At 38.3% G+C, this 14995-nt stretch overlaps 1 protein-coding gene across 7 annotated transcripts in view; it reads right to left on the bottom strand.

The window, feature by feature from the left end:
- Positions 1-643: 643 nt before the first annotated feature.
- Positions 644-14995, bottom strand: part of wscd2 (WSC domain containing 2) — a 65696-nt gene continuing 51344 nt past the window's right edge. For all 7 annotated transcript variants that reach the window (XM_051109812.1, XM_051109811.1, XM_051109816.1 and 4 more), the window contains 5 exons: positions 10198-10319; positions 9941-10115; positions 6552-6716; positions 6268-6468; positions 644-3000 (listed from right to left, as the gene is read on the bottom strand). In XM_051109812.1, the coding sequence (XP_050965769.1) occupies positions 2648-3000; positions 6268-6468; positions 6552-6716; positions 9941-10115; positions 10198-10319 (1016 nt within the window). In that variant the 3' untranslated portion in view covers positions 644-2647. The remainder of the gene's footprint in view (positions 3001-6267; positions 6469-6551; positions 6717-9940; positions 10116-10197; positions 10320-14995) is intronic.

Raw genomic sequence — 14995 nt, 5'->3', positions numbered from 1 at the left:
TTTACTTGAGACTGCTCAGTCATTTAGTTGCAGTCTGCAGCGCTTCACCTTTGACCATTTAATGTACTGTGGCAGCGGTTTATTTTATAACCGCTGAGTAAAACAGACGGACTACTGTTTCAAAATAAATACCACACATGTTGTATGCCTTTAGTCTTAGTCGATATGATCTTATCAGCAGTAATCTTATCAACAAAGACACTTCATTTAGCTTTAAGTAATGGCCACTCAAATGCTGCTTGTATTACACATTTCCTGCAAAAACAGCACAAAACAACAAAGAAGTTGATGAAGGATTAATAAAACTTGGTTTATGGTTTTTAATATCTATGACTTGATGCAGTGTTTCAGAAAGTATGTTGCTGGCGAAAAACATTGCAGCCTGGAAACCTGTTTGTTTGTGCTATTTCCTGAAATGGTCTTAAAACCTATTAACTGTCTCTAGGAAGTTGCATAACAACTAGCATTTAACAGAGCCGTAAAGAGAGATTCAAAGGTTTTTTTTGTTTGTTTGGTTTCCCAGACATTTCACCCATCTGCCATTGGCTAGACCCAATTGGTAGACCCACCCCAAACTAAAAAAATAAATATACAGTATGTAATGAATATATGTCACACATAAATAATGTTGGGCCTCTAAGAATTTGGGGCTTTACAATTTATTGATCAGGACATCCGACGCATCATCCAAACAAGTGCAAAACTTTTCTTCATATTCCCACAGTTTTCTCAGCTTACAATAATAATAAAAATCTTGTTGCAATCATTTAATTTACCTTTGCATTGCTAGCAATTACTCTCTAATTTCCATAATTATTTGGTAGAAATCCCTTACATTCACTCTATACAAAATACATTCAGAAAGACACTTCAGTTTTGTTCCTTTTTGAAATGAAAAGCATGTAATGCTCAAATTTAAAAGCTTTTCAAAAATATAGGTGATGCTTTGTCTTTTAAAGTCATTCTCCTTGTGAGCATTACAAAAATATATATGTGTATTTACATATATGTTAATGTTATTTGTCTCTAGCTGGCAAGCAGAAATTTACCCGCTGGGTTCTTTTTATATTTTTTGCACATTGCTTCACACTTGCTTTCACCCCTTCAAGATTATTTCATATATTATAAAGCTGATTTGCTGTTTTCAATAAAAAAAAAAAAAAAAAAAAAAATCTGCAATTAAAACACTAAAAACAGAAATAACAATTCTGAACATTTCTACATGGAACAAATTAATAATTGCATCCAATACCTGACATCTAATGATATTCTGGGAGGAATTATTTGATTTTGAAGAAAAGATATTGAATGTAACTCACACAGTATGCAGTGCAACTACTCTCATAGTCTAACCTGGGACATAAATTGGTAAAGGAGTTTTTCTTTTTTTTTGGGGGGGGGGGGGCATAAAGGGATCGTTCATCCAAAAATGTCATTCTGCACTCTTAAAAATAAAGGTGGTTTTGGTTCCACAAAGAATCATTCAGTCAAAGGCTCTTTAAAGAACCTTCTTTTGCCACAAAGAACCTTTTGTGAAACAGAAAGGCTCGTCAGATGTTAAAGTTTCTTTATGGAACCATTTAGACAAAAAAGGTTCCTCTATGGCATTGTGAAGCACCTTTACTTTTAAGAGCGTGTCCTCATTTACTCATCTTCAAGTGATTTCAAGCACTGATACATAACTCTATTTCTCTGTGTCAAAAACGTAAATAACTGAATGAATTTTCATTTTGGGAGAAACTACACTATCCCTTTAACGGATTAAATTAATTGTGATTGAGAAAAGAGTAAGGGTTAATGTCGTTTTAAGCAATTTACAAGAAGCCCCCATTTTTTTTACTCTGTGAACACAAGATGAATTTTTTTGATCACCCACTGCAAATACATCTTAAAACCTCAGTGAGAAAAAAAGTTAAATCATTTAACTTGATGAAACACTCGCAATGCAGAAGTGTTCTTAACACAAAACAGAACTTGGTTGCTTTCATTTAAATCAGTATCTCAATAAGGCCTGCAATTTGCCTTCAAATCACTGTATCATACATGTTTTCCCATGCATTTTTCTAATACACTTGGAACAGCTGGAGTATTTTTTGTTGTCCATATGACTATTTCACTAATCAGTTTTTAGAAGCATTAAAACATCTGAAGGGAATTTCCAGATAACTGTGGTAACAGGAAATGAAATAGCTGTCCATATATTCCAAGTGAGACAGAAGTGAAGGGATGATAGTGTAGTCCAGTAGGAAAAAGCCAAATTTTAATGAAAAACAGATGCCATATGTTTATCTAAACAGCTGTTCCAGATGGCAGTCCTTTCATAAAAAGTGAGAACAGTCATTTCCCGTAGTGAACTAAAATTGTAGTTACCACACACTTATATTGGCCTAAGGAAGATGGATCCATGATGATTAACCTTAAAGCCAAATTGTTGCACAAGCCCATGTCTTATTAAGTAGTGTAGCTTATTAATGAAAGGGCAAACAGTTTTTCAGCAGTTCATTTGTGCAATACATCCCATTCTTAAAACTGAACAAGGAGAAGGATGAGAACAAATTTCATATTCTAGGGGAAAATAGGGAATAGCTGAGAAAAAAACAATGTGTTTTGACAAAAAAAAAAAAAACCATGAGTGAAGAGATAAGTATCATCTGGGCCTGTACTCTTCAGGTACACCAGACAGGTTTCTCTTTCTGAGTGCCGTGTCCACAGTCTTAATAAGCCCGTCGATGGTGGCACGCATCTCTGGCGTATAAGGGTCATATTCCAGCTTCCTCAGGCCAGAGCGTTTGAAGTTCCCATCTTTCTGACCTTCTACACACAGCAGGCGGTCCTCTGAGACTTCCAGGCCCAGAAAGATGACCATGCCTTTTAGCTCAGAGAAAAGGTCCCGTTTTAAATCCTCAAAGTGCACCACTTGAACTTTCTTTCCATATTTCAGCCAGTCTAGTGTGTGGGATGCCCACCATGGAGCGTAGTTCTTCACAAACTCTGGCCACTCTGATTGAGAGAGAATGAAAGAGTTGAACGTCGTCTTTAACAGTAACATCTTGCAGAAACATGGCGCCTAAGACTTAGTGCATTAGAAACCTTGACACATATCTGCAGACACGTGACACCCCTGCACACTGCCAAACATAACACGATGCTTTTGTGAAGGCCACAGTAGTGGAGCTGCATAAGTATATTTATAAGTCAATCATACTCTGAATTGAGGAACTTGTTCTTATTCAAATAACAGAATATAACACTCTGCTGATTCTCATCAGCAGAGAGAAAGAAAACAATGCAACTGCTAATGAAAAGCTGATGTCTTTTTTCACAAACTAAATGAAATCATCATAATCATGATGATAGAGGATGTAAAAAGAATGGAATACAAAAGGAAGAAGCAAAAATGCTGATTTTTTTTTTAGATGCTTCTGCGTTTTGGTTATTGTGACGCATCAGAAAAAATGAATAAGCTTGTTGACACAGCAACAAGTAAAACAATAACTGAGCAACATGGAGTGTTAAATGTTAATGTTAATGTGTTAAAAACACACACACAGGCAACTTCATAAAACTGTTAAAAAATGAAACAAAAACAGAAAGATGCTCATTTTAAAAACCAAGACACCAAAATGTCACAAGCATCTGCTTCTCTGTGGGAAAGAAATACTGTGAAGAAGCAGAACAAGAGAAACATTGCTTAAAAAGGGATTTCATTGGGGTAAAGACGACTTTGCACAATCTATGAACTAACTACTAACATAGTTCACAAACTTTTTTCAAATGCAACAACACTTTAAATAAAATGCAACTGCAGTGTGTTTTGGTTTAATGGTTATAGTCATAACTATTCAAAATGTAAACACCAGAAACCTGTATTTGGTGCCCAATAACAGATTCATGTATCTATAACATAAGCATTACATAATATATAAGTCTTTAAGAGGTTTCTCAAAAAATACGTCAAAAGGGAAAATAAAACCACGTTCAAGACAGTCATGGCTTTTTATGCCTGATAAGCACACACTCTCGACCGCAGTAAAGCAGACTAATGACACACAACAACAAGAACAAAACAGAAGTGCTTTTAAACATGTAGCTTAATTATACAAACTGAGCTGTTAGCCTACCAAACTGACCTGAAGGCAAAAAATGACATGACTTTGATACAAAAAGACCATTTTTTAATATGCCAGCAGCTGAAAAGAAAGATAAAGGAACAGTTCACACAAAAATGAAAATATGCTAAAAATGTACTTACCCCTCAGGCCATTCAAGATGTTTAAAAGTTCAAGATGTTTAATGTTTAAGACTTGCTCACCAACAGATCCTCTGCACTGAATGGGTGCCATAAGAATGAGAGTTCAAACGGCTGATAAAAACATCACAATAGTCCACAAGTAATCTACGTGATTGAAAAGTGAAGAGCTGAGTGTCTGTAATAAATACATTAGAAAGACATTTTTAACTTCAAAGCATTATTTCCAGCTAAAATACGAGGCCTTTATGCATACTGCTTTCTCCAGTAAAAGAGTCATCTCATCTCAATAAAGAGAGAAATATGCACAGATCAAGCACCTTTTACAAGCTAAAACAGTTTAAAATATTTAAAAAATAGGAATATTATTTTACATCAGGGGCTTTCACACACAAAGAACCTTTTTATAGTTCCATGAAATACTGGTGGAAGTAACCACTTTTTGGCTTGTTCACACCACAGGAACTATTTGGGTCTAGGACTAAGTTTGGAGGAACTAAATTAGCTTTTACTTCAGAGAAAGGTCTAAAACAGCACTAGGTACTACCGGTGACATAAGTGTACGTTGATTGGCCAAACAATGAAACACATGACACATGGCTACACAGCATTTTAAAAAAGCCATGTAAAACCATTAAAACCAGTTGCCTGCAGGCTGCAGCCAGTGTTAATTTTGTTTATTTTGTTAAATTTTGATATTTAGTCAAACTACACTAAACGTAAAACAATTCAGATGACTAAAATATGACTAAAACTCTTCTTGAGTAGCACAGGTATATTTGTAGCAATAGGCAAAAATACATTGTATGGGTCAAAATTATCAATTTTTTTATGCCAAAAATCATTAGGATGTTAAGTATTATGTTCCATTTAGATATTTTGTAAACTTCCTTCCATAAATATATGAAAATGTAATTTTTGATTAGTAATATGCATTGCTAAGAACCTCATTTGGACAACTTTAAAGGCGATTTTCCCAATATTTAGATTGTTTTGCACCCTCAGATTTTCAAATAGTTGTATCTCGGCCAAATATTATCCTATCCTAACAAACCATACATCAATGAAAAGCTTATTTATCAACTTTCAGATGATGTGTAAATCTCAATTTCAAAAAATTTGACCCAAATGGCGTTTTAGTCATAAGGCTAAGACATAAGGCTAAATCAAAATTTGCTGTCAAAATTAACACTGTCTGCAGCATTGTGTTCTTTTCTTGGCCTTAATTATATGTAACACTGCAAGTTGTACTAGGTGTAGTTAGATTTTCATGTTTTTTTATCATAAATTGTGCAATTACATTCCATCTCCATTATCACAAAACCCAGGACACACAACAAAAACAGCTCCAATCACGGCGTCCTCCATTCACCAGTTGTTGACGTTTCCAAATGCCATGCATAAAGACTACCGGCTACTTCAGATTTCCTGCAGCGGGTGCAAATGCAACCAGGAAAACGAGGGAGAAACGGGTTCTCTAGCAACCACCCTGTTGGCTAGTTCCTAGAATTACGTGGTGTGAAAGCTCCTATTATTATGACTTCTTATAATATACTTATTATAATTATTATGCATTATCATAGATTACTGATGGGTATTTTGACCAGAAGCGATGATTTGAAGCTAAAATGCTTTGATGATAGATGTTCAAATGATAGATCTGTTTCTAACAAACACACAGCTTTTTCACTTCACAAGATGTTAATTGATGGATTGGAGTCATGTAGATTATTGTAATGCTCTTATTACCAGTTTAGATTCTCATTCTGACAGCACCCATTCACTGCAAAGGAGCAAATGATGCAATGCTACGTTTCTCCAAATCTGTTCTCAGCAAGAAACAAACGCATCCACATGTTGAAGTACATTTCCAGCAAACTTTCATTTTTTGGGCAAACAATTCCTTTAACAGAGAGCATCAACATCCACATTTTTAATGGCTTTATGCAAGAACTACTCTTTGTATTATGCACTGAGTGAGCAATTATTACGCTTTAGAACAAGCCTTCATCTCTCACCTTTCCCCCTCCAATGAGCTTGAGAGGCAAATCCAATATGGCCGCCATACTTTCGGTTAAACTCAGCCATGAGGGCTTTATAAGGGTTCCGGATCATGAGGATGCTGGCATCAAAGGCCTCGATCTCCTTCCTGCCACTCTCATGGGTCTTAATACATATGGTTCTACCACTGCGCCAGTGATCTCTCTCCCCTTTGAAACCTGAAAGATCAAAGAGAGAGGAAGGCCATCAGCAAGCAAGAGACAAAAAGATGGCCTTAGGGAGAACCAAAAGTTAAGTTAACCTTTGTTGTACAGTGAGCCATCAAAGTAGTAGCTCCCAGTGTAGTAACCCGTAGCCAGCTCAATAAGGTGACGGGCCCATGTATTTCCTGCACCTGGGAAACTAGCTAGCGCCATCAGGTGCTTGGAACGAGTGGGTAAAAAGCGCCGGTCCATACAACGATTATCTGTAGAGATAAAGGAGAACACGTATCAGACCAAACATAAGATACTAAATTGAAAAAAAACCTGTAACGCTCTGAGTCAAGGCTAAAGGATAGCTCGCCTAACTCAAGCTGCAGCAGAAATGAGCCAAACCGCACACAGGTCGCATTCCACATCTTGAGCTTTATTCTCCTGGCAACAGTGTTACTTATTAAAAGAAGACAACTTAGATGAGCAACAGAAATTAAAAATAAAACCATCGCACCCGCACACATGCAGTACTCGTGGCATCTGTGGCTGCAGACTGTTCACCGAACGGAACTCTGCTCTTAAAGGAGCCACAACATTTTTACTCGTTACAAACCCTTAGAACTTAAACTTTAATTTAAGTTTACTGGCTTTAAGTATGAATATGTTAGCCTTAAGGTTATCTACAGGCCGGTGTGCTCCAAAACAATGCCAAAATTCGCATTTAGAAGATATAAGCATTCAAAACTAACATCTCTAACTTCTGCCAATAGAGGGTATGCACGTGATGTCACCGTCAGCTAAACTGAGTGCGGCTCTGCCCACTGAGTGGCAAAAGGCCTGAGTGGCAGCATTGGTTTCAGTGCGATCGCTGTGAACGAACACACAAAACACCTCTGAAACCAGAACGAGCTTTGCGATTGACTGTACAAAGAGATTTGACAAGAAACCTGAGGTATATTTTTACAGGCTGCCAAAAGCTACAGAAAAGAAAAGCAAACTGATAGCTGCAATTCAAAGAAATAAATGGATTCCTGGTGGCGAAACACAGATTTGCAGTTTCATGTTAATACATTGAATATTGTGGGAAAATCACACCCTATCGCCATATATCATATTGACAACTCATCAATTAAATATTTACCATCTTAAATTCTGCATAACTGGATGTTTTTAAATAAACACTGACAAAAACTATATTTTAAGATTTTTGGATCATTAGACCCTTTATATAACATCGATATAAGTGATCACCAGGGTTTAGACCAGCCTATTTTGTATTAACAAAATGTGTTCACAGGCAAATCTGCTTTGTTTATTTCCCCGGCGAGAACTGGTATTTTTTGTATGGCACATAGTGCACTATATATGGGAAAAGAAATGATTCAGTGTAAATATGCTTTCCTTTGGGGCGAATGAAGTCTGGTTTCATGCTCTGCGCACACACAGTCTGCTCTGGTCCAGAGACACGATAGCCCGGAGCGGATCATATGCGCAAGTAAGAGCAGACCACAAAAGGTATCGGACCCATTTGAATTCTACAGATATAGCAACATGGATGAGGCTATCATACACTGTCAAATCCGGCTTTACCGAGCTCAGCAGCTCTGGTACAAGCTGTGAAATAAACAAAGAACTACTGGCTATTTAAATAAAGGGGCGGGGCTGCTTAATATGTCCCACCGTGTCTTCCTGCTTAAGTTGAAATTAAATCAACACATGAAATAATGCTGTGTTTCAAAGCACTTCAGTGGACCTTTAAAGTTTCCATTACGTTGCATGACAAGTATATTAGCATATACGTCAAAGCTACCATATATGGACAAAAAAAATGTGAAAACAATAGTCTTCAAATCATAGAATCTTTGCATTCTGTAAAAGACAGGTAAATGTCTCCATCAGGTTTGAGAGGTGTGATAAACAGCACATCATCATGAACATATGCTGCTATTTTGATGAAGTGAGACAAGTTGATCTCAGAAACCACTTCTGAAAACAATCTGATTCAGTCTTTTTAAATGTTGGCTTGCTTAGATTTCAAAATTGGTTTGAAGCAGTACATGATGACCATTCAGAATTTGCACCACAGGGTAGATGACTTTTAGACTGAAGAGGAAATGAGATGATGCGTTTGCTTACATTTGCTTACTATCCTTATCTGCGTAAAAGCTGTAAATAAACCTATCTTTGCTGTCCTTGTGCCTAATTAGTCATGACTTTGCACAGATAATAACAAAATTAAAAGTCAAAATGCCAAAACTCTTTTTTTTTTTTTTTTTACTTTTTAGTTTATTATTAGACTCCAAATGCTTAACGCAAAAACATTTTTACTTTAAAGGGTCCTGTTTGTTTTTGCTTTGCAAGAGTGTTTCCATGGCATAAATTATCTTCTATAGTCAAGCCGCCTTTATTTATATAGCACTTTTTACAATACAAATTGTCAAAGCAGCTTGACAGTATTAAACAGGAATATAGTGTATCAATAATGTAAAAGTTTCAACTAAAGTTAGTTCATCTTTGATTTAGACCTTACAGATTCTTAATGTACGTGATCAAATAGCTTATATAAATGGCAAAAAATAAACTACAAAAGTCAATAAACTTGCAACCGTGCGTTCTTATATATTTTCTACGCAGAGTGCAAATGCAAACGCCTGTGCATTTATGTGTGCATTTCATTAGAGCTCTCACAGGAGGTGTGAATTTATGTAATGTACAATGAGCTTACAAAAGCTTACAAATTGCAGTGTGCATCTGAGTGAAGCTTTGATGCTTTTAACTCATTTTGAATTCAAAGATGCTGTTGTGTTATGCCTCCCCTCTGCAGTGCACCCCACCACTCTGCACCCACTTTTGCAGCATATTTAAAACCTGTGGTAAGAGCTAACCAGTGCTGAAACTGGGGTTTCATGACACTTAAAAACCAGCATACCTCCCTCCCTCAGAGTCAGCTAAGTGATCCTATGTGGTTTTGTGGCTGAGCACGTTTCTGTGCATTTCGGAAGAGGGGTTTACTTGCACAAAAGGACAGTTGCGCCATTTAAGTGTCACATGCACGCATTTACTGAAATCATCTGCAGATACCTGTAAATGCATGATATATTCTATGAATTTAGTGCCACATTTGGTGAAGCCATCACCTTTGACCACTATTGAAACCAAAGCTTACTGTTAAAAAAGAAGTCACATTGTTTTGTTTTTATTTTTTTACTTGACAGCAAACTCAGAAGAAACATAGAGGAAGTATGAACTTAGCAAACGTGAGGGGTCGACCTAGATAAGTGACACGCAGCCACAAAAGCTCACTTAGAGCTCATCACAAATCTGAAACAACTAGAAGACTGAATGTGCTGATGCAGCACAACCAGGGCTATATTTTGTGCTTCTATAGTGACCTGACATGTTTGTTCTTATCCTAAAGAAAAAAAACTATTTTGCATGTGGGCTGCCTGTGCATTGGCCTGAGCACAATGTTTTGGTCCAAGCAAGCTAATGTTACCTTGCACCTGGGTCTGGTATACTACAAAGAAGTCATTGTTTCCACAGCTCTCGAAGTCTTCTCCTGCACAGCGCTGGAGACACATTTCCTCGTCCTCACGCTCGTGCAGAGTGAAAAGAGGAGTAGGAAATCCACAATGACATTTTTCACCAGCCAAGGCTGCCAGAGAGAATTCCTATTACACACAAAGGAAGAGATCATATAGGACAGACTATAAACACAGTAATATGAGAGAGACCAGACGCACACATACTCACCTTCTCTGTGCACATGTCAACACACTTGTCCACTGACATGTTTTTAATAATGGCACTAGCAGGAAGCGCCAGAGTCACATTGTCTGGCCTCTTGAAACATCCCTTAAAGATAGCACTTCCATCTAGAAAGCAAAATAAATAAGTATGCATTTTTAAAAGGTAAAACAGCTACTGTCTTGTAAAAACAAAACAAATACACTGAACCCAGGTGAAAAAGTGCACTTCTGTAATGTACTTAAAATGCACACTAATTTTGTACTTAATATACTAAAAAAATTTATTCTTTAGTACTTTTTAAGATAATCTTAAGAACATCTTAGTGTACTCAAATGTGGTATTTTAGGACACTATAAACTAATTTAGGTAACACTTGTAGTACAATTGACCCCCATTAGTGTATGAAAGGACATTATGGAAGTGCATTTTTTCACCTGGGAACTTTAAATTGTATCGGACACTATTTGCGCTTAGATAATGATCTTATCAATTGATTTATAAAATTCTTGGGCACACAATGGTTTCATCAAAGGCCAAGTTGTTCCTGCACAACTATTGTACTCCCTCGCAGGGTTTATCACATAACCTCTCATACGCATACAGACATCCTGTCACATGAGAAAAGTGCTTATTCAGGATGCACAGGGTGGAATGTCACAAGTTTCAGCCTGTGCTATTTTTTGATCAATAAACATGCGGCATAAGGAAATGGGTGAAAGACGTGCCATAAAGATCTGGAAATTAATATGAATTTTGTTCTATGAGTAGTTTATTATAAAAACAAATGTATAAATATAAATAAACACAAATTAGAAGGAAAAAACAAACAAACAAACAAAGTGATAGAATTTTTCTGCAATCACTACAAGGAAAAGAGTAGAAATCATTCTAAATAATCACTCCCCGGAGAGCCTGATGGTGGCGTATCATGCTTTGATTATAAAAACAGCTTAAAGATAGTAACCCTGGACTACATTTCCCATGTTCCATTGCACTGATTACTGGCTCACCTGCAGCCAATCACACACTTTAAATACCAGGCCCTAAACACTATTCATGGCTGAGTATTGTTTGCGCTTATCCCTCAGTCAATGATAGCAACTTTAAGGAGCCAGTTCTCTGTTCTAGTTTTTAGTCCTAGTCTAGTTACATCTTGGTTTGCCTGGTAGCCTGTTTCCTGATCACCTGCCTGTCCTGGATTTCCTTTTGTCCTGCTGTTTCGGACTCTGTTTGCCCCTCCTCTGAACTATAGCCTGTCTATTGCATTACCCGTTCACCACACCCCCTGGATTACGTTATTAAGACTGTTATTAGGAGGATAACAGGATTATATTCAGGAGTATCTGGACATTACTTATTATTCTGATCAGACGGACTGTGTTTTGATGGACTTTTTTTCTGTGAGGGCATTAATCAAACACTAAAGTCTAAGCTTATTTGTTCATTACTCAGTCAGTTTAATCGATAATGCTCTGGCGACTGTTGGCTCTTTGTTTAATGGCTATGGTAATGGCTAGGGGTGGGGGAAAAAAAATCGATTCTCAGATGCATCGCGATTCTCTCTTCAATGATTCTGAATCGATTCAGAATATTTCTGCAAGTTTTTTCCGCAAGTGGCATGTGTGCGTGCTAGAGACATGGTGGGCTTCATTGCACCGAATTTGCGCTGTGAGAAGCGGCTTTCATAGCCGCTGAACGCGGAAAGAGCTGCGCTGGCCCAGAGCGGCAAACGTTTAACTATTTTGAACTTTAAACACAGCTTGCGCGCCAGTGGTCCACTCCACTGCGCGTGTGCTTTGGTCAAAGTAGAAACAAGCCGTCCTCGTGCAGTGCAAGCAATTGAACTGAATGGGTTTCATAGAGCAGCGCTTTCCGCATTCGGTGTGAAAGCCGCTAGACACGTGCACATTGCTTGATAGTGTGCACTTTGTGTTTGTTGTAGTGATGGGTCGTTCTTGAACGATTCGTTCATTTTGAACGAATCTTTAATGTGACTCGGGACGAACGAGTCGCCTCGGGGAGTGATTCGTTCAGTCGCGCATGCGCAACATCCTATTAGGTTCTGTACTGGAATTAGTTCACCTGTTTTAGAGTCGTTTGTTCACCTTACGGGGCTGTCACGTGATGAACGAACGACTCAAACCCGAAGACTCATAAGATGAACTAATCAATTCTCCTTCCGGCTCAGACTGCATAGGTTAACATTACGGGGATGTCACGTGATGAACAAACGACTCAAACCCGAAGACTCAAAAGATGAACTAATCAATTCTCCTTCCGGCTCAGACTGCATAGGTTAAAATTACAGGGATGTCACGTGATGAACGAACGACTCAAACCCGAAAACTTGTCAGAAAGATGAACTAATCATAGACTAAAGACCCAGGTAAACAATGAATTAATCTTTTTTTGTTTCTTATAGCATTATAGTTTTGTTTTGTTTGTAGTGTGATCAAACCCGTTTTGTGTAAGCAGTAGATGTGTTAGGGAGGTAAACAATGAATTAATATTTTTTGTTTCTTATAGCATTATAGTATATTTTGCTTGTAAAATTTGAACAGTAAATGAAAATGAACGAAATGACTCGAAAAAAGATTCGTTCATTTTGCTGAACGAGACTCAAAGGACCGAGTCGGTAAAATGATCCGAACTTCCCATCACTAGTTTGTTGTTCTGAAGATCGATTGCGGCTGCGGTTAAATGCACGTCCATTTTCAAATAATTTTATTGATGTTTACACAGTCATGTTTTCAGAGCAGGACAAAACATCTGATATATCAAAATAGATCTGTGAATTAGCATGAATACAGTCTGTTAACACTGCCTTTGTCTACAATCTTATCAGTTATAATCAGATGGCAATAATGCTGAGGAAAAAAGAAAAACCTATAACTATTGTCTGAAAACTTTCGGATACTTAAAGAACACTTATTTTAAATAAGTATTTATTTTAAAAAGTAGCCTGTTTATATAATAATAATAATAATAAAGTTTGCACAAAATAAATTTTATATAAAATTTCGATGAAAATGTAGCCTTAGAATATGAGAATATGCTGATCGCAACTCTGGTGATTAAACCCGCTTGTGAAATTGTGGCCTCCCCGGATTTCATTTAATGGCGGCAACAAGCGGAGCCTGTTGGCAAGATGGCGACAACAATGACGCCCTGTCATGTCACTGCTGCCATCTCTGAGTCAATCACATCTGATCTTCATGCGTCACGTCATTATACAGCTGATTTTTCTTAGTCAAGTCAAGTCACAGCAGATCTTCCTCAGCTTACAGCTCAGTTACAGCTGATCATCCAGAGTCTGGTCACGTCTCAACTGATCTCCCAGAGCCTCGTCACATCTCAACTGATCTCCCAGAGCCTCGTCACATCTCAACTGATCTCCCAGAGCCTCGTCACATCTCATCTGAACTCCTAGAGTCTTGTCACGTCTCAGCTGATCTTCCAGAGTCTTGTCACATCATGCCTGTCATCACAGAGCCACATCCTGTCATGGTTGTCTTGCCACTCTCCACAGTACTGTCAGTAGAACTTGTTATTAAGCATCAGAGGTTGGCATCCAGCGTGGAGGAACCAGCGCTCTCAAACCCTTCTGTCCCAGAAGTAATCCCCATGTCTTCAGCACTTCCCATATGGGGATTGCGTTCTGGTGTGTTTAGGCTGCATAAACTACCGCCGGTGCCTGCTTCAGACTCCCCAGAGGTAGCGGCATATGCTGCAGAACCTCCTGAGGCGGTGCTCTGGTCACGGTGGTGGGGTCCACTTATGAACTCTTGTCCTGTCCTGTTACGGCCACAGAGGCAGTCTATGAACTCTTGTCTTGTTTTCGACATGCCCATGGAGGCCGTCTATGAACTCTCTCTGTGCGTTTCAAACGGGATATATCGTCCACCGAGGGGTACTTCAGTGTGAAAACAATCATGGTCACCAAACTGAAGGGTCGTTCCAAACCGAAGTGCTCAAAACTAGCCATTTCAAAGAGTCAGTATATCCAGTGTCAACCCATTAATCTGTTTCTGAATTATCTGTCTGTCCAATTTCAACTAATATGTTTGAACATTATGTCAGTCCTGTTTTAGTCAATGAGTCTGCTGAACCATTTGTCTGTCCAGTTTCTATTAATAGGTCTGAGTATGAATTGTCTTCCTGTCCAGTTTCAGTCACTGAACAGTTGGCCAATCTAGTTTCAGTCAATGCTTTTGAATTTGAACTAATCGCCTGTTGAGTTTCAGTTACTGATTTTGGTTATGAAATGTCTACCAGTCCAGTTTCAGTTAATACATCCAATTTTGAACTGTCTGTCTGTCTATGTTGAGTTTTGTTTTGAATTGTCAGTCCTGCCAGTTTCAGTCAATAAGTATAGTTGTGAACTATCTGCCTGTCCAGTAACCACCAAGGCAGCCATCAATGAACTTTCAACATTGTCTGCCATGGCCAAGAAGACTGTCAAAACCTCAGTCCTTAGGAACATAAAATACTCTGTCTGTTTCTTATGTTTCAGTTCCTGTGGGGTCTTAGTTTCAGCCCTGGTTTCCTGATCAGCATGCTCTGCCGTAGGGGTCCACAATCCCATCTGCTCTATCATGGGGGTCAACCACGCCGTGGTGGTCTTCTGCTCCGTCTGCTTCGCTGTGGTGGTCTTCTGCACCGTCTGCCCCAGCCTGGTGGTCTTCTGCTTTGTTTGCTCCACTGTGATGGTCTTCTGCCCTATCTGCCCCGGATCACATCTGACATCTGATCCACTGTGGTCTCCCAGAGTCCCATGTTGAAATTAACTTTAGGATTAATA

This window comes from Labeo rohita, chromosome 5, assembly GCF_022985175.1.
Source record: "Labeo rohita strain BAU-BD-2019 chromosome 5, IGBB_LRoh.1.0, whole genome shotgun sequence".
Taxonomy (NCBI): Eukaryota; Metazoa; Chordata; class Actinopteri; order Cypriniformes; family Cyprinidae; genus Labeo; species Labeo rohita.
Note: the sequence above shows the minus strand (reverse complement) of the source record. Positions and strands in the feature narration are given on the sequence as shown.